This window comes from Lepidochelys olivacea, assembly GCF_965140295.1.
Source record: "Lepidochelys olivacea isolate rLepOli2 genome assembly, chromosome: 23".
Lineage (NCBI taxonomy): Eukaryota > Metazoa > Chordata > Testudines > Cheloniidae > Lepidochelys > Lepidochelys olivacea.
In genome coordinates this window covers 3,069,293-3,087,941 of record NC_140433.1, presented here as the reverse complement: position 1 = coordinate 3,087,941, position 18,649 = coordinate 3,069,293, and the positions used below count along the sequence as shown (strand labels likewise).

The following is an 18,649-nucleotide window of genomic DNA, read 5'->3' as shown; positions in this document are numbered from 1 at the left end:
GCAGTACATAGGCAGGGTGAGGGACAGCCCCGGCCCCCAAGAGCTTAGGCCCAGCCCCTGGCAATGCAAATTAAGCATCCAAGTTCTTTTTGAGGAGCTGGGCCTAAATGGACAAAGGAGGGGAGGGGAAACTGAGGCACAAAATGGGGGAGTGACCAGCCAGGAATAGAACCCAGGCGTCCTGCCTCCCCGCACGCTGCCCTGCCTCGCCTCAATGAGTTTTTCTGCAGCTGAAATGCAGCCGCCCCTGGGGTGGAGCACAGCACTCCCATCGTTTTCCATCCTCTTCTCTCTCCCTTTCTTAATGATTCCCAGCATCCTGTTGGCTTTTTCGACGGCCGCTGCACATAGAGTGGATTATCTCAGAGAACTCTCCGCAGTGACTCCAAGGTCTCTTTCTTGAGTGGTAACAGCTAATTTACACCCCATCATTTTATATGTATATGTCCATTTTAAGAGGACAGATGCATATAAATTAGCTGTCACCCCCTGTAACAGTTTATGGCAGCGGGCGGTTGCCTGCAGCTTGGCTGAGAGGGGGTAAGACAAGGGCCACAGTCACCTGGCATATGTTTTTGCACTGGGGCATTTCAGCGGGTCTCAGTGCAACAGCCTGCTGTCTTTTAGCCTCTTGCCTGATCATCTTCCTCGGTGCTCTCCAAAGCTGGGCTACTTCTGTGGGGGGGGGGGAGGCGCCCCTGGCAGTGTGTGCTGGCCCCAGTGCAATGCTAGGGGCCACTGCGCTGCAGGGAGCAAAGTGGGGGGCCCGGTAAGGGGCGCTCTCCATTCAGTCCCTGTGGCCTGCAGTTGCGGTGGGGGGCTGGTGCATGGAGTGGGGGAGAAGCTCACACCACTCTCCTCCCACAAGGCATGAATAGTGGGGAGCTCCTGGACCATAGCTTAATGCCCCCCCCACCCCTTAAAATGGACAGCTAGCCCGGGGCCCGGCCCCTCTGTCTCCTAACAGCCAATGGAAGCAATCCAAGGTTGGGCACCTCGATTGCTTTCAGGATCTGGGCCCAGGTCTGCTCTTCAGTGCCTGTCTGTCAGTGTGCTAGGCCTGAGTCATGGGGGCAGGGTGGGGCCTGTGGTTTGCTGGGTACCACCGGCAACTCCTGGGTTCTAAGCCCACCTCTGGGAGGGGAGTGGTGTCGGGGCGGAATTGAGTGTCAGGACTCCTGGGTTCTATTCTCAGCTCTGGCTCGGACCCTGTGTCCTGGGGCAAATACCTTCATTTCCCTGTGCCTCACTTTTACCTTTCCATAAAATGGGAGAGATGCTGAGTAGCTCTAAGCAGGTGGTGGTGAGGTTTGATGTACTCCATTTGTAGACCCCTTGGAGGCTCTTAAAAGGATCTGGACAAGGGGGAAAGTGTGTTTTAACTGTCTTCCCATGGCAGGAAGTTTTGTTTAAAATCGGGCACAAAACTGAGGTGTAGGATAAGAAACCCTTTCAAATCTATTGGGGATTATCTATCTATTTGTGACAGAATTTGTCTTTCACTATACACACAATCTATCTAGCTATCCCCATACACCTCATCTATCTATCTATCTAGCCTCATTCACACCCTCTGTCTAGCCATGTATCCACCCATCTACAGTGGCTACGGGAGAACAGCTCCGGCCCAGTAGCTGCACCCTGGGGAGCTGTAGTCTAGACCCTTCCTACGTCAACAGACCGTTTGTCCATCGCTGTAGCTCACCCATCTACCTCAGAGGCAGTAGCTAGGTGGATGGAAGAATTTTTTGGTTGACCTAACTGCATCTACAATGGCTATGAGGTCGACCGAACAACAAAATCTTTCACGGCCTAGCTACAAAACTCAGAGCCAATCTAATTTTTAGGTGTAGACGAGGCTTCACACGGACAAGGTGAACGCCTGGCGTTAGACCAGTTCCTCTAAGAGGTGTGGAAAGGCTGCCAAGTCCTGGCCTGGGTCATCTCAGGTTAAGCCCTCTTGGGAATGGGCAGCTGGGCTAGCTGGCTGGTCTAATCTAGTTTAGCAATCTTCCAGTCCCTTATTAGTCACATTTATTTGTATCGCAGCCGCGCATAGGAGCCCGAGTCCTGGCCCAGGACCCAGCTGTGCCACCTAGCTATGGCCAAGCATCCCCCTCCAACCTGCCACCCTGCCTGTCCTCTGCCTCTCTAACCTAGAGCCTGGTCTACATTTAAAAATTACACCAACCTCGCCACGGCGCTCAGGGCTGAGAAGAACATTGTCCCCTGAGCGCTGGGGAGAGAATCATAGGGATAGAAGCGACCACAAGGGTCACCCGATCTAGCGCCCTGGTGTAGACAGGACTCCGTCATCCGTCAACCTTCTGCCTGCCTCTCAAAGAGGAGGATTAACTTCCAGCGCTGGAGGCTGCGTCTACACCACGGCGCTGTAGCCAGAGCCCATCTACACGGACCCAAGGCAGGCGAGGCGCTATCTTGCACGGGCCCAGCTTCTGCTGGTGGAAGAGATGAGCTTGCCCGCCACAGGGAGCCCGTCTTTGGAGCTGGGGTTCTGGAAGAAGAGCCCTGGGCCAGCAGGCAAGCGCGTCGCACCCACAGAAGTTGTGGGGGGTACAAGAGATCACCTCGCCCGCCTTGGCTCGCTAACGTCCTGGGACCGACCCCGCTGCAAGCCAAATACCTGCTGGACGCGGCCCTATCTAGCTGCCACTGCAGGTCACCGTCCCCTGCTGTGAGGGGCATTAGACTCCGCAGGGGATCAGGCCTGCGGGGGGGGGTAAGTTCCCCCCCAGGTGGGGGGAGGGGTGGGCGTGGCTTGTAGAAAAGGGGGCGTGGCTCCTCCCCCCAGCTGTTGTTGCCCGGTGACTCCACGTGGCTGGCGGAGCGGCTGGAGAGCCCTGGCATGCGGGGCGGGGAGGGGGGGATCGCTCCGACTTTATAAACCGGGAGCCCGGCGCCGGGGAGCTGCCTCTGGGATTCGCCTCGCCCCGAGCCATGTCCTGCCTCCGCTGGGGGCTGCTCCTGCTCCTGGCCGGCCCCGCGCTGGCCGCCCCGCTGCGGTGGGACCGGTCCCCGGTAAGGTGACCCGAGGGCGGCGGGGACCGGGGGGGAGGAGTGGGGAGGGGCTGGCTCTGGGAGGGGGAGAGGAGAGTGGGGAAAGGACACGGGGCTGGCTCTGGGAGGGGGAGAGGAGAGTGGGGTAAGGACACGGGGCTGGCTCTGGAGGGGGAGAGGAGAGTGGGGTAAGGACACGGGGCTGGCTCTGGGGGGGAGAGGAGAGTGGGGTAAGGACACGGGGCTGGCTCTGGAGGGGGAGAGGAGAGTGGGGTAAGGACACGGGGCTGGCTCTGGGGGGGAGAGGAGAGTGGGGTAAGGACACGGGGCTGGCTCTGGAGGGGGGAAGAGGAGAGTGGGGTAAGGACACGGGGCTGGCTCTGGAGGGGGAGAGGAGAGTGGGGTAAGGACACGGGGCTGGCTCTGGAGGGGGAGAGGAGAGTGGGGTAAGGACACGGGGCTGGCTCTGGAGGGGGGAAGAGGAGAGTGGGGTAGGGACACGGGGCTGGCTCTGGAGGGGGAGAGGAGAGTGGGGTAAGGACACGGGGCTGGCTCTGGAGGGGGAGAGGAGAGTGGGGTAAGGACACGGGGCTGGCTCTGGAGGGGGGAAGAGGAGAGTGGGGTAGGGACACGGGGCTGGCTCTGGAGGGGGAGAGGAGAGTGGTCTAAGGACACGGGGCTGGCTCTGGAGGGGGAGAGGAGAGTGGGGTAAGGACACGGGGATGGTGGGAGGAGAGTGGGGTAAGGACACGGGGCTGGCTCTGGGGGGGGAGGAGAGTGGGGAAAGGACACGGGGCTGGCTCTGGAGGGGGAGAGGAGAGTGGGGTAAGGACACGGGGCTGGCTCTGGAGGGGGAGAGGAGAGTGGGGTAAGGACACGGGGCTGGCTCTGGAGGGGGAGAGGAGAGTGGGGTAAGGACACGGGGCTGGCTCTGGAGGGGGAGAGGAGAGTGGGGTAAGGACACGGGGCTGGCTCTGGAGGGGGAGAGGAGAGTGGGGTAAGGACACGGGGCTGGCTCTGGAGGGGGAGAGGAGAGTGGGGTAAGGACACGGGGCTGGCTTTGGAGGGGGGAAGAGGAGAGTGGGGTAAGGACATGGGACGAGGGCTGGCTCTGGGAGGGGGAGAGGAGAGTGAGGTAAGGACATGGGACGAGGGCTGGCTCTGGGAGGGGGAGAGGAGAGTGGGGTAAGGACACGGGGATGGCTCTGGGGGGGGAGAGGAGAGTGGGGTAAGGACACGGGGCTGGCTTTGGAGGGGGGAAGAGGAGAGTGGGGTAAGGACATGGGACGAGGGGCTGGCTCTGGGGGGGGAGAGGAGAGTGGGGTAAGGACACGGGGCTGGCTCCGGGGGGGGGAGAGGAGAGTGAGGTAAGGACATGGGACGAGGGCTGGCTCTGGGAGGGGGAGAGGAGAGTGGGGTAAGGACACGGGGCTGGCTCTGGGCGGGGAGAGGAGAGTGGGGTAAGGACACGGGGATGGCTCTGGGGGGGAGAGGAGAGTGGGGTAAGGACACGGGGATGGCTCTGGGGGGGAGAGGAGAGTGGGGTAAGGACACGGGGATGGCTCTGGGGGGGGAGGAGAGTGGGGTAAGAACATGGGGCTGGCTCTGGGGGGAGAGGAGAGTGGGGAAAGGACATGGGGGAAGGGCTGGCTCTGGGGGGAGAGGAGAGTGGGGAAAGGACACGGGGATGGTGGGAGGAGAGTGGGGAAAGGATTTGGGGGAGGGGTTGGCTCTGGGGGGGCAGAGGGTGTGGGAGAGGGCAAGGGATGAGGGACTGGTGCTATGCGGGGAGAGGAGTATGGGAAGGCTCATGGGGTGTGGAGAGAGTAGGGGTTGGCAGTAGGGAGCATGGTGGGGGGCTAGGGGCTAGCCATGGGGAGAGTGTAATTGTTGTGGGGCTACAGGTAGGGGGCTGGGGCTAGCTATGGGGGAGCATGGTTGTGAGGCTAGAGGTGGGTTCTGGCTATAGGAGGAGGGAACAGGGGAGGGCTATAGGGAGCGGGGTGAGGGGCTGGGAGTAGCTGTGGGTGCCCTGTGCTTTAAGGACTAGCATTTAGTCTCGAGGGCTGCTTTGCTGTCTGCTATGGAGGGGAGGGGTCTGCTGGGGGCTCCCCTCCAGGCTTTTTGGGGTGGGTTATCTGTGGGGTGGGGGATCAGCCCCGGCTGGCAAGGCCTGTGGCAGAAACTCCCTTTGCCTCGTGGGTTGGCGCGGCGAGAGGGTCGAGCTGGGGCCGTGTCCCATATGCAGGGCCGAGCAGACCCTGGCGGAAAAGGATCGAAGCTCCTAAGAGAATGGCACTGGAGGGGGATCGGCCTGGAGGGGGGCGCTGAGACGCCCGGAGGCCTGGGCCAGCCTTGCTCGTAGGGGTGCCGAAAGCCGGTGAATGCACCTGTGACCCTCGGGGACGATGGAAGCCTGCAGGTGGCGGGTTGCTGCTTTTGCTTCAAACCGGAGGACACTGTCTGGAGGCGCGTATAGCTTCCACCTCTGTGGGGCAGGGGCAGCCTCTTCCTGCGGGGCTTTAAAGGGAAAAAAAAATCTGATCGCCTCACTCCTCAATAGCCCAGCTCCCTGCCCCCGAACATCACCCTGATTGCCTGCAAAAGCAACCCCAGCGGATCTCCCCCAAATTCAGCTCCTCCTACAGGTCCCTGGGTTTTGCTAAGGAGGGGCTTTCCCTTTTGGAGCTCCGGGCGAGCTCTGTGTTTGCAGCTTGTGGGGTGCAGAGGGTTCTGTGGAAACACTGTCTCCGGTGTCTGTAATGTTCACTCCATGCATCTGAAGAAGTGGGTTTTTTACCCATGAAAGCTCATGGCCAAATAAATCTGTTTGTCTTTAAGGTGCCACCGGACTCCTCGTTGTTCTTGTGGATTCCTGGGTTCTCTACCAGCTCTGTGACATAGGGCAAGTAGCTTCTGCTCTCTGTGCCTCAGTTTCCCTTTCTACAAAATAGGGTATGTTTTTTACCTACCCTCTGGGAAGAGAACAGGTGCAAGCCTTACTGCTCCTCAAAGGGCTTTGAGATCCCCGTGCAGAAGGGGCTGGCTGTTGGCACTTGATTGCAGCTGTGACCCGGGAGCTCCTGCCATGCGCCGTGTGCTGAGGCTAAGTGGCCGGACGTGACTGGAGAGGGCCAACGAGGCCTTGAAGTAATTGACTTCTGAATTGGCCTCGTGTAAGGCGTGTTGGGTGAGACGCTGGCTGTGCTTTGCCCCCTCTGGTTTTTGGTTCGAGTCCATCTTGCGGGCTAGAAGGAGAAGCTAGGAAACTCCCCCAGCACAGAGCAAGCAACCGCCCTTGGGCGCAAATCTCCCTGATCTTTCCCATTGGGAGACCCCTTATCTAGCTGCTTGTGCCACCCCTGGGGAGCTGATTTCACTAGCCTGGGCTCTTGAGCACGCTGCTTTTAAGACCAGAGCCAAATTCCCAGCCCGTGGAGTGAACCCTAGTGGGATTCAATGCTGTTAAATCCACAGTTTGAAGGATCTAGTAACTCTCCCCCTCACTTGAACAAAAGGGATTCGAGATCTGGGTTCAAGTCTTGGTTCCACCGTCGGCTCTCTGTGGCCTGGCGGGGGAGTCATTTGGTCTTTGTGCCTCGATTTCCCCACCTGTCAAACGAGGGCTGCCCTTGCTATTTAGATGGAAAGACCTTCAGGGCAGGGACAGTCTTGCTCCATGTCTGTGCAGCGCCTGTGGGGGGAGGGCGGCCGATCTTGGTCGGGGTCTGCGCGGCACCTGGTGGGATATAGCGAGGGCAGGGTGATCTGTAGGTGCTGCTGGAATGGGAATAACTGAGATTGGATCTGTGGAAATGGGGGTGCAGGAAAGGCAGGGTCTTCCAACTCTTCAACTGCAGCTCGAGGGGGAGAAGGGGCCCTGTATAAAAAAGTATTCTCTTGTTTTGCCTGTGGAAGCTGAGAATTAAGCTGGGTCTGTTCTGGCTGGATACTGGAGCTCCAGTGCCCAATTCTCTTGCTGTCCACTGCGTGAGTCCCGCTCCCCTTAGAGCCCCGTTTGGCTCTGCTGGGTTCCGATTCTGGCTCAAGCCGTGCACGGGAGCCCCTGTTGTGCAGGGTGCGGCACGAACTCCTAGTCAGCGTCCCTGCCCCAAAGCGCTCACAGCCCAGCTAGACAAGATGAAGAGTAGGCTGGGAAACTGAGGCACAGAGCTGGAAAGTGATTTGACCCGGGTCGCCCGGCAGGTCAGTTGCAGAGCTGGAACTGAGACCCCAGAGCTTCCCAGGCCGAGGCTCTAACCAGTAGACCATACTGCTTTAAGGTAGTGAATCTCCATTGCTTAACAGATCTGCCTGACGCGGGGGGGAGGGGGGCAGAGTGTGAGAGAGATTTGGGGCAGTGTTTCCCTCTAGCAGCTAGTCCACAGTGGATAAAAGCCTACTGCTGCGCCTGGCTAGGGGAGTCGCTCTTCAAGCAGCACCAGCTCGGTTCTCTATTACGTGAGCTGAAGATCCTAGGTTCAAATCCTGCTCTCCGCCCATGGTAGATGGCAGTTGTGTGGCATGTTAACATCAAGCCCTTGTTCTATTCCACGGCAGCTGTCGGTGGGGGACTGACTTGCTCCCTTGGGATGATCTTGAGAACTGAGGCATTGTGGCTAAATCTGGGAAGCCCTTTGGGGGTGGTCTCCTAAAACCTTTTCTGGGCTGAGTATGGGAGGGAACCATTAGCTTGTTCTCAGCTGCACTGACGAGGGGCAAGGGGAGAACTATAGACTTAGCCCACCACCCCCTCGGTTCCACATCACCTTCCTGTTCTGGGAGCGTATCGAATTTTGCAGGGTTGGCAGCATGAGGGGTGTATTAACTCTGTGCGGGGGACAGCCTGGTGGGATCAGCTACAATGAGATGGGTCTGGTTTTTTTTGCTTTGTGTCTGTCCACCAATGTACACCACAGGGTGACTCTCGAGGCTGGGTGATGCCCCAGACTGGGGATCAGATGGGGGGACTGCAGAGCAGAAAGCGAGGCTCAGAATGAGAGCCTGTTCCATCCCCAGCACAGGCCGGGGGGGTGTAGAAAAGACCCCGCGGAGTGGGTTACAACTGCATGGTTCTGGTGAGCACCTAGCAAGACTCAGAGCCTCTAGCATCCAGGTTGGTGAAAGCCGAACTGGCTGGTAAGCGAGGCTGGCGGGTGGCATGAGTTGGTTGGATCTCAGACCAAGACACAGGGACGGGCACCAGTTGGGCACATCAACAAGGCAAGCTCCCAGTGGAATTAGAGTGGGGTGGTTTAACGAGGAAACCGCAGTTTATAAGCAACCAGCATGCAAAATAAGCATGATTTGTAACAGGGTGGAGGTTCCCCCAGAACTGTAGCGGGGTCATTGGACAGGAAGGTAAGCTGCATCACATAGCTTCAGGGGTGTTGCTTAGCTCTGATCTGGCTGTGGTGCAAGCTACGGGCAGCGTCTGTATTTAGTGCCTGACCCGGCCTGTCTGGGTGCTGATGCACCTTCTAATTTTAATCGCAGCCCCATGCTGCCATCATCCTCTTGGGCCTTATATATATCGGCCTTAGTCAGCTGCAGGCCCGGCCAGCGCGTGCCCTGGAAAGCGATCAATACGGGCTGGGTTCGCTGGCTGGCATGTGACCTTGACTCCCTGATGCAACAGGTGGCCCGGCTTTACCCATGCTAGAATATCAGCTGCTGGAAAGCCGAGGACGGAGACCTGACTCCCAAGAGACTGGCTTAGCCACCGGGCCCTCTCTGCAGCTCTCTGCATGAGGAGTCGGGGCATGCGTGCCAGCCGCCTTTTGCACCTCTCAGGCCATTGGGGACAAATGTTCTCTAATGTGGCTGCTACAACACACCAAAAGCTCATGTTGTCTGGCCAGATCCCGTGCCGCGAGCTGCGGGGCTCGGAGGAGGGGCTGAGCAGTGCTGGCTGGAAACTCTTCATCAGCATCCTTGTGGAAGAAAGTACCACTTTCATGGAAACTGACGTCTTTCTGATCCTGTCAGTTTCATCTTTGGGGGGGGCGGAGAGGACAAAATGAATGTTCCAATAATCTCAGAACATCCTGTTTTGACCATTTGGAGACTGAACATTTTAAATTTTTGCCCTTTCCAAACAAAATTCACTTTTTAAAATATATTTTTAAAAGACATTTTAAACGTCAAAACTGGAACAAAACACTTTGACCCCAAACCAACTGGGGTGGGTTGTTCCCCCCCCCCCCAGCTTTTTTTGGTTCAGAGGAACTTTTTTCCCTGCTTCTCTGTCTCAAAACAGAACAATTTGAAATCCCGGCATTCCCTGGGAAAGGGAAAATCAAATTTCTACCCAGCTGTTACTGAGGTCCCCACCTGGCTACCACTGAACTCTCCAAGATACGGGGGCGGGGGGATGTCACTCCCCAAACCCATGTCATGCTGCTGCAGGTAGCATCAGTCATAGAATCCTAGGACGGGAAGGGACCTCGAGAGGTCTCCAGTCCAGTCCCCTGCCCTCATGGCGGGACTCAGTATTATCTCGACCATCCCTGACAGGGGTTTGTCCAACCTGCTCTTAAAAATCTCCAGTGAGGGAGATGCCACAACCTCCCTGGGCAATTTATTCCAGTGCTTCACCACCCTGACAGTTAGGAATTTTTCTCTAATGTCCAACCTAAACCTCCCTTACTTCAGTTTAAGCCCATTGCTTCTTGTCCTGTCCTCGGAGGTTAAGGAGAATAATTTCCACCCCTCCTCCCTGTAACAACCTTTTATGTACATGAGAACTGTTCTCAGGTCCCGAGCCTCAGTCTTCTCTTCCTCGCTCTTATTTTTACATAAGAGGTCACCACGGATGAAAAGTGAGTTGGCTTCCAACCTTAATAATAGGAGGCTCCCTCAGTAATGGGGGAGGGACTTTAATTATATGGCTAAAGGAGTCCAAAACCTGGGTTCCAAAAACTAGATCTGGCTGGGGAATGTTTCAATGAAAATTTTGGGGCAAAAAGCCCCCCCAAAAGCAGCTTTGTTGGGAGCGGGACTGTTCCTGGGGAAAGGGTCGATCCTGATGGGTTTCCTGACTCGACATGGAGAATTTTGAAATTTCAGAAGTTTCAAAGTTTGTGTTTTAGTTCCAAACAACTTTGTGTTTTGAAATTCAACTTTGGTTTACACTAAAAGGGCCAAAATCAAAATGTTTCAGGAGTTAGAGAAACGTTTCGATTGACCTCAACTCTGACTCGAACTGAAATCTTTTGTTTTGGTTTGTCGGTCACATTTTTGTTTGTTTGTTTTTTGTGTTAATTTGATTCCCCCCCCGCCCCCAAAATCTCACATTTTCATCGAATTTCCTTTCCTTTCCTTCCCAGCTCTACCTCAATCCGTGTGCACAGGTCGATATTTAGGCTCCTACTGAACAAGTTTGACCGTCGAGCTGTTTTTCTCCTCCTAACACTTTACCTGGGCCTCTGTCTCTAGGCTCCTCTTCCTGAAAGTCTCTCCCACTGCATCTCTGCTTCTCCATGCGTGGGGATCGGAAAGGGGGTGTGGGGGGGACGGACACTGAGGCCACACTGGGTCCTCACAGCACAGAACTCCAGACGTTCCGATCTCTGGGCTCGGTTCCTGCCCCCCTCCCTCCCATAGCAGGAGCCAGAGCCAGGTGTGCAGCCTGGGGCCTTGTCTCCTCTTGATAGGAACTTGAATTGGGATCAAGTCCCCTCCAGCGGTGTCCTCACATCTCCGGTTTGCTTTGGCAGCAGGGAGCTGTTTGTTTTGAGGTTGCTTGGGGCTGTGGGTTCCCGGGAGGAGATTCCCTCTTGGATTAGGTCTGGCCTGGGGATTTGCTGCACATGAGACTCATGCGGGGCTGGGGGAGATGGTCTACAAGCATACTGAGAGGAGCCGTTTATATGGCCGCTAGGGGGATTGGAGGGGGGGAGCATGCAAGGCAGGCATGGTGGCAAGTGCTGTACGGACACGTGTGTAGGGGGACAGTCCCTAGCCCAAAGGACTTATGCTCTTGGCTAATGACCAAATGCAATTGAGGGGTTTGGGGGAACAAAACCAAGATAACACTCTGCCCGGTTTCTTAATCTATTACCCACCCCTGAGCTACGATCCTTAGCTTTTATCTGGCATTTTTGTCTGTTGATCTCGGGGTGTTTTACAAAGACAGGCAGCATTCTCCCCCTTTTACAGAGCGGGGAAACTGAGGCATGGAGCTGGACAGGGATTCATGCCACAGCAGAGCCAGGAATAGAACCCAGGTCCGACTGGGGGGGAGGGGAGAGTGGTGTGTGCCCAGGGTGGAGGCGCTATTGTAGGCGTGCAACACGTCCACCCCTCCAAGGTCTCCTCCCGCCCCCTCATCTTGCGCATCTGGTGGGGGCTCTTAGGTACCAGGCCATGAAAGCTTCCAGCTGAGCTCATGGTAGCATCGGCTCAGGCCTAGTCTCCGCACCACCGTCAGGTTCATCCCTCCCCCCAGGGCTGTGGCTAGGCCAGCCTTGCCCCCGGGCTAGGTGGGTGGAAGCTTTCTGCCCTCCACCACTGCTCCGTGTTCCCCCCCTCCCAGGTAGCAGCAGAGGTGACATCACAGATCTGGGCCCCCCCATCCTCTGGCTTGCTCAATTCCCCGCCCCCGCATGCCAATGCAATGCAGATCCAGCTGTCTCTGTAGGCCAGGGCAGGACGAGCTCAGGGTGGGGGTGGAATCAGGAAATTAGCAGGGATTTTCCCCTACCCTCCCACGGCCCGTTTCCAGGCAGAATCCAGCTCAGTACAGGCTGCGGGAACCCACCCAGGTGCTGCTGCCCATGGGCAATGAACGCGCTGTCCCAGGACCCAGGCCAAGGAGCAACAGCGGCATGCGAAGGGGGAACGTCAGACAGACAGCTAGCCTCCCACGGGCTTGCTCTCCTCAGGTGCGGGAGGGCCATTAATTGATTTGAGGCCGCTTGTGCCAGGGAAATCAGGGTGGGGGGAGGGCAGGCCTGGTCTTTTCGTTCCCCTCCCTCCATCCTTCCCGAATTGGGAGGGGTTGGGCTGAGGACATGGTAAGGGGAAAATCTCTCTGGCCAGAGTCCCATTTCTCTGGAGCCAAGAGGACACCCTCCATCCCCAACCTCCTGCTCTGATCCTGCTGAACCTAGTGCTGGCGAAAGAGACAGATCTTTGAGCAGCTGGTTTCCGGCCCTCGCGGCACCAGAGACGCTTCCAAATGTCTCCCAGGGGTGCAGCCCCGTCTGCCTGAGTCTGCAGGCAGCCCCAGTGCCTCCGCGGCCGCTCAGCGCCTCTGCTGGTCAACACCAGCCGGCCCAGTTCTTTGGCAGCGTCCCTGATCACAGGAGCATTCTTCTGATCAGGGCAGCCTCCCTGGGCCTGGAAAGAATCGGATCCGGTGGTCACTGTATGGGGGAATAGGGTGCATGGGCTTGGGAGCTGGAAATGCAGGCTGGGGGAGGAGTAGCCTAGCAGGAAGGGACCCCTCCTCTTCCACCTGTCACATTTCGTGGGGTTTTGGAGTAGCCTGACAAGGCAGGGGCGCGTGGATTGGTAACTAGGTGAAAGCACAGGTCGCTATTCAGCCTCTGCTGATGGTGCCCCCCTGCTAGCCCAGCCTTGCAATTTCCCCCTCCAACTCGGAAGCATCCCCTTCCCGCAGCTGTCCCTGTTGCAGCGGGGAAGGCAGGGCTGGAGATTCGGCTGTCAAGCACCTGGTTATTAATAATCTTTTCTCCCCTTTGTTGCTTAAAAGCCTCTTTTGGACAGAAATCCTGAGCGGGGGGGAGGGAAGGGGTCTCTGATCTCATCTTCAAGACTGAGTCAATTTCAGCCCCACGGATTATCTTTTTTCCCCCTCTTTTCCCTTCTCAGACTAAGGCCCCCTTCATCCGCCTGGCCCGGTCGCTCGCGGCCAGGCCTCAACGCCGGCCTTATACAGCGAGGGCTCTTGTTGTCTGAGTGGGGGAGGGAGCGGGGGGGCCGACGGGCAGGGCCGGCGCGGCGTGTGGCTGGTACACAATGGCCCTTTGACTCGGTGGCAGGGCCACCAGGGGCCCTAACAAATTACCCTCGGCTGACAGCTGTATGGGCCCGTCTGTGTGCCTTGGCAAGTGCTGGCAGCCAGGAGGCAGGCGCGGGGGGGGCGGGAATCAGCGGGAGTCGTGGCAGGGACGGACACGGCCCTGAGATGGATGCGGCTGGCTTGCCAGGGCCCTGAGCATGCAGCGGGTGTCTGCCAAGAGCTGGCCAGACACACATGCGGGAGGGGGACACGCTCCCTGGGGGCGTTCCCCCCCCTGCCGCCCGCTCCAGGGATGGAGTGGAGGTGGGAAGAGGAATCTAACCAAATATTGGCGTTTAAAGGCATTGCACTCTCGGGCCAGGCTCCACGGTCCCCCGGGGGTTGGACCAGCCCGTGTGGGCGGCCGTGCTGTCTCCGGGCCATGGCTGCGGGGTGTTGATGCAGCTGAGGCTGGTGGGGACGGGGTGTGGTCTCTGGCTCCGGCTGCCAGAATTAACCTCCAGGTGAGAACGGGCCTAAGCAACCCTTGATGAAAAGACAACAACTCAGCGGAGCTGGTTTCCCAGCTAAACGGTAACGAAGCCCAACGGCCGATTATTAATAAACCGTTTGGAGCCTGGCTTGTTTGTAGGGGTTATGATCAGGGCTGGACCCCTGCCTGAGAGGTGGGGGGGGGCTCCCCCATTGTGTCAGGGGGCTGCCCCCAACAACTCAGTCTAACTAGACGAAGGCAGGATCGTTATCCCCATATTACAGCTGGGGAAACTGAGGCACAGAGCTGGGCCTGGACTCTGGCTCTCCTGGATCCCAACCCGTGGGCCACAGAGGAAGCCGCCAAGCCTCATATTGGGCACTTTGACTCCAGTTCTTTCACTAAATGTGCCCGTTTTGAGGCCATCTCCACAAACCACTGAGCGGGCAGCCAGTCCCCCAGCTGGCGGGCGAGGCGGGCGCTCCAGGGCTTGCCATTCATTCATGCGTTTCCTTCCCCCCCCCCCCCGAGGCTAAGGAGGAGAGGATGCTCTAGAGGGTGAGGGCAGCGGTGGTCCACTCGGAACGAAGGCTGAGGTCACCACACATCCACCTGCTTCCAGGAGCTGGGGGCTTTAAGGAACATGATAATTAGCAGGAGACTTGTGACCAAATCATGAGTTGGCAACACTGCGTGGGGGCTGGGGGTGGGAATGTGGGGCTGGAGGGACCCACAGATGTGATGGGGAGCAGCTGCTAGGATAGCTGGATCCAGTTCCATGGGGCTGGTGCGGTTGAGGAGGGGTTGGATGCGGAGCTAGAAGGGCCCGTGCGGTCTGAGGCAGAGCTGGGGTCTCCCACCCGTGGGCCGTCGGGCTGGGTGTGGAGGGGTGCAGGTGGCTAGGATATACAGCATCCCCCCTGCAGCCCTCCCGTCCCCAGGCCTGGCTGGGTCAGCGGGGGTGGGGACTGCCAGTGGCTGCTACCTTCATCCTGCCTATCAGGGGTCACTGGAGCCGCAGGCCGGGGAGGAATAAATAGACCCTGGGGGGCAAAGAGGTTCTGAGCTTGGCTCAGTAACCGCAGAGCAGTGGCCAGGAAAAGCAAGTGGTGGCAGGGGCCCCGAGCTGCGACGGGAGCCGTCAGGCTGGCTCTCTGGCCTCGGCTCCCACGTGGGCAGCCCGTGTCCCTCTGAGGAGCAGCCTGCAGGGCTCTGTTCCCCTCTGTGTACATGTGGGCCGGCTTCGCCCAATGCAGCTGCCTCTGGGGTGGGGCAGCTGTTTGTACGGGGATCCTCAGCCAGCGCTGAGATGCAGCTGCCTCTGGGGGGGGGGGCAGCTGTTCCTGCAGCAACCCCCTACAGTGTGGGTGTGTGGGGTAGTGGGAGTCAGGACTCCTGGGTTTCCTGGTGAGTGGCAGAGCCAGGAGCTCTCCTTCCCTTCCCCTGCAGTGGAAAACCCCTGATACCTTCCCCCCCACAAAGCAGCGAGACTGCATGCCTGGAGGAAGTCACAAACTGCCCTTCTGGTGGGAGTGGGGGTGGATGGGCTGAGCTGATGTCTTCACCCCCCCCCAACTCCCTCTGCTGATTGCTTGTGGGGGGGGGGGCAGGCCCCGGTAGCCTTGGGGCTCACTTCCAGTTTCTTTCTTCTGTTCCTAAATCTCATGCTTCAGGGCTTCTGCTGGCCAGGGTCAGGAAGGGATGTCCCCCCCACCATGTGTTCTGGGAGGGGTTGTTTTGTTTTGTTTTGTTTTGAAATCCCCTTCCTCTTAACCAGCAGGGATGGCCCCGGCTGGGGAAGGGCCACGAGACTGGGTGAGCCGGTACCTGAGATGGCACTGGTTGTTCTGTCTCTCGCAGGCGCTTGCCTGGCTGGTTCTGGCTCGTGTGCTCAGGGTCTGACTGATCACCAGAGGAAGGAATTTCCCCCCACCCCCAGCTCAGATCGGCAGGGACCCTGATGGGGTGTCGCCTTCCTCTGCTGCAGGGGGTGCGGGTCACTTGCCGGGATTACCTGGGTCCATCTCACTTCCCTGCCACTGTGGGGGTTGGGGGGTCTCGAGTGCTGGCACCCCTCAGTCCCTCTTGTTCTCTGCCGGGGGCCCACGGCAGTCGTGTCTGCTATGGGCTGGGATATTTTGGTCTCAGTGGGGTAGCTGCCTTCGGCCTGTGGGGGCTGGTGGCCAGTGATACACAGCTTGGACCAGCGGCCTGAAGAGTGGGGGGGCCTGCCTGCGAGCAGCTGTATAGTGGGGGTGGGGAGCTTCCCTCATTATTGAGGCGCCCTCCCCCTCCCAGTGACTTTGCTACCACGCTGGCTATGTGTGTGTGTGTCATGTCCCCTCTAGTGGCTGGAGCCAGCAGCCTCAGACCCTCTGTGGCATATTCGGGAGGGACGCAAAGAGGAAGTGAATTCTCGGAGAGGGGTGGGTGGCAGGGGTTCGAACTGGGATCAGGAGGACTGGTCCATGAACAGTGTCTAAGCGTGAGGGAGGGGGTGGCGGCCTATAGCCAAGTTCTTCTAGCATGCCCATCCCCACGGTCTCTGAGCTGCTACCAGCGTCAGGTCCACCAGCAGCCTGAGGTGACTAGCGTCTGCTGTGGGAGAGCTGGAGGGGAGCGGAGACTCAGCCAGGGATGGACTCGCAGCTGGGGGAGGGGAGGCGGCTCGGTGGGGAGGGGGGGCTAGTCCGTGCCAGCTGTCCCTGCTCCTCGCGGGGTGGGGGACCCGTCTCATGGAGAGGCGGGAGGAGTGATGTCACGTCTGTGCGGCTAAGAGACGCCTTTGATGGAAAGAGGCGTCGGGTGTATTTATTAAGGGGGGGGCCCTCAGTTGGTGTCCTGTTTGCAGCGGGCTGGGGGGTGCCGCTGGCCCGGGGCTGTTGTTTTGAAAAGCACCATGTGCGTCTAGGGCTCTTCTCCGCGTGAGGGTTTGGGAGCTTCGGCCAGTTCGCGCCCACCCGCCCCTGCCAGTTTATGTCACCGTCCCGTCATTCTGTCAACAGCTTTGCCCTTTGCACGGCAGCCAGGGCAGCTCCTGGCCTCGGGGCCCGCCACCCGCTTCCCATGCCAATGCTCGCGGCCCTGCGGGATCCCAGCCCCTTGGCGCCAGCGGGAGGACCTGGCTGGGCAGGGTGGGGATAGTGGCCCAGGAGGATGGAGGCTGCTGGTCTGCCGGGGTGCAGATGTGGCGCCCGGCACTTGCCAGGGCCGGAGGGCAGAATTCAGCCTCTCCGCCGGCAGCCCCCTTTCGTGTGGACAGCGCTGGGTGTTGCAGGGGGCTGGGAACTGGGCTCAGAACCAGCCCGCTTGCTCCACCGGGGCTGCTGAGCAGCCGATCAGACAGGCAGCCTGGAGGTGCAGGCCTCTGTATTTCCAAGTGCCCCATTCCCATGCAAGGCTCCCTGCTCCTGCCCCCACCCCCCACCCCAAAACCCCCTCAAGTGCCTCTTATCTGCTTCTGGGCGACAGGAGGGCTTGGGTCGGGGTGCAGCAAAGCCAGGGGTGGAATTGCGGGGGGCTGCGGGTCAGGACTGAGGGGCACCAGCAGAGCTGGAGGAGGGGGGAAGCTGGGAGGTGGAATTGCAGGGGCTGGGACACCCGCCTGGGATCACACCTCTGCTCTGCCACAGGCTCCCTGTGTGAGCTTGGGCAGGTCTCTTAGCCGCTCTGTGCCTCAGTTTCCCACTCTGTACAACAGGGACAACAGCCCTGGGAGGGGCTCAAATATTTCAATCATGGGGGCCGGACAGGTACCTTAGAGCTTCTTGGGTGACCCCCCCCTCCCCAGTGACAGCTGCCCTTGCCCCCTGAGGTGGGGTGATAGGATGGAAGGACACCCACCCACGGTCCCTCCCCGCTTCACCTCAATCCCCTGTTAGGGGCTGCACAAGTTTATTGCTATTAGGTGTATTACGGTAGCACCTGGGGGCCTGACCTCTGTCTGGACTCCTAGGTGCTACTGTAATACACCTAAATGCACACCACCTAGCAGGACCCCTAGGGGGGTCCCGGGTCTCCCGTTGTGCCAGGCGCTGTCCATTTTTATTGCTATTAGCTGTATTATGGTAGCACCTAGGCGCCCCAGTCAGGGAGTGGGCCCCCACATGCTCACTGCTGTACAAACCCTTGGGGCTGGGTATCAAGGATTGAGAGTGGGGATGATCAGCCCCTCTTCTCCCCCACCCCCGCCCCCAAATCCTAGATTTTCTCTCTGTCCTGTCTCAAGATCCCACCTTGCTCTGCCAGTGACAGTGTCCGTTCCCACGGGCCAGAGCAGAGTGTGAGCTGATGGGGCGGGGATCAAAGATTTCCTGGCTCTGTGCCCAGTGAGCAGGGGGCTCTGCCCCACCAACCCCTGGTCTGGTGCACCCCAAGACAGAGGATCGTGGCATGGACCCATTTCCTACCATGGAACATCCTGCAGAGCCCGGCTCTTGAAATCTGGGTGCTGTGTCTCAAGTCGGGGATTGAGGGGCATCAGTGGGGCAGGGGGATGCTCAGGGCTGGGATAGCAGGGGGCTGTGGGTCGGGTTGAGGGGCATCCATGGGGCACCCAGGGCTGGGATAGCGGGGCTGTGGGTCGGGTTGAGGGGCATCCGTGGGGCACCCAGGGCTGGGATAGCGGGGCTGTGGGTCGGGTTGAGGGGCATCCGTGGGGCACCCAGGGCTGGGATAGCGGGGCTGTGGGTCGGGTTGAGGGGCATCCGTGGGGCACCCAGGGCTGGGATAGCGGGGCTGTGGGTCGGGTTGAGGGGCATCCGTGGGGCACCCAGGGCTGGGATAGCGGGGCTGTGGGTCGGGTTGAGGGGCATCCGTGGGGCACCCAGGGCTGGGATAGCGGGGCTGTGGGTCGGGTTGAGGGGCATCCGTGGGGCACCCAGGGCTGGGATAGCGGGGCTGTGGGTCGGGTTGAGGGGCATCCGTGGGGCACCCAGGGCTGGGATAGCGGGGCTGTGGGTCGGGTTGAGGAGCATCAGAAGCGCGAGGGGGCAGGACTGGGATAGTTGGAGGTGTGATGCATTCCCCCTTTCTCCCTAACACATGAGCCCTTTACCGTCACCCCAGGACTTGGCCCCCGTAACCACCGACCTAGAGCGCTCCTGGCGGGGCGGCCGCCCGGGGACCCCAGCTGAGCCAAGCCTGGGAAGGGAGCCGCGGTTCTGCCCCGG

At 59.2% G+C, this 18,649-nt stretch overlaps 1 protein-coding gene across 2 annotated transcripts in view; it reads left to right on the top strand.

Moving 5' to 3' along the window:
- Positions 1–2,848: 2,848 nt before the first annotated feature.
- The window catches only part of LOC311512038 (SPARC-related modular calcium-binding protein 1-like), a 29,215-nt gene continuing 13,414 nt past the window's right edge, over positions 2,849–18,649 (top strand). The window contains exon 1 of one of the 2 annotated variants that reach the window (XM_084613038.1): positions 2,849–3,039. In XM_084613038.1, the coding sequence (XP_084469164.1) occupies positions 2,959–3,039 (81 nt within the window). In that variant the 5' untranslated portion in view covers positions 2,849–2,958. The remainder of the gene's footprint in view (positions 3,040–18,649) is intronic. The other variant, XM_084613039.1, reaches the window with a different exon arrangement.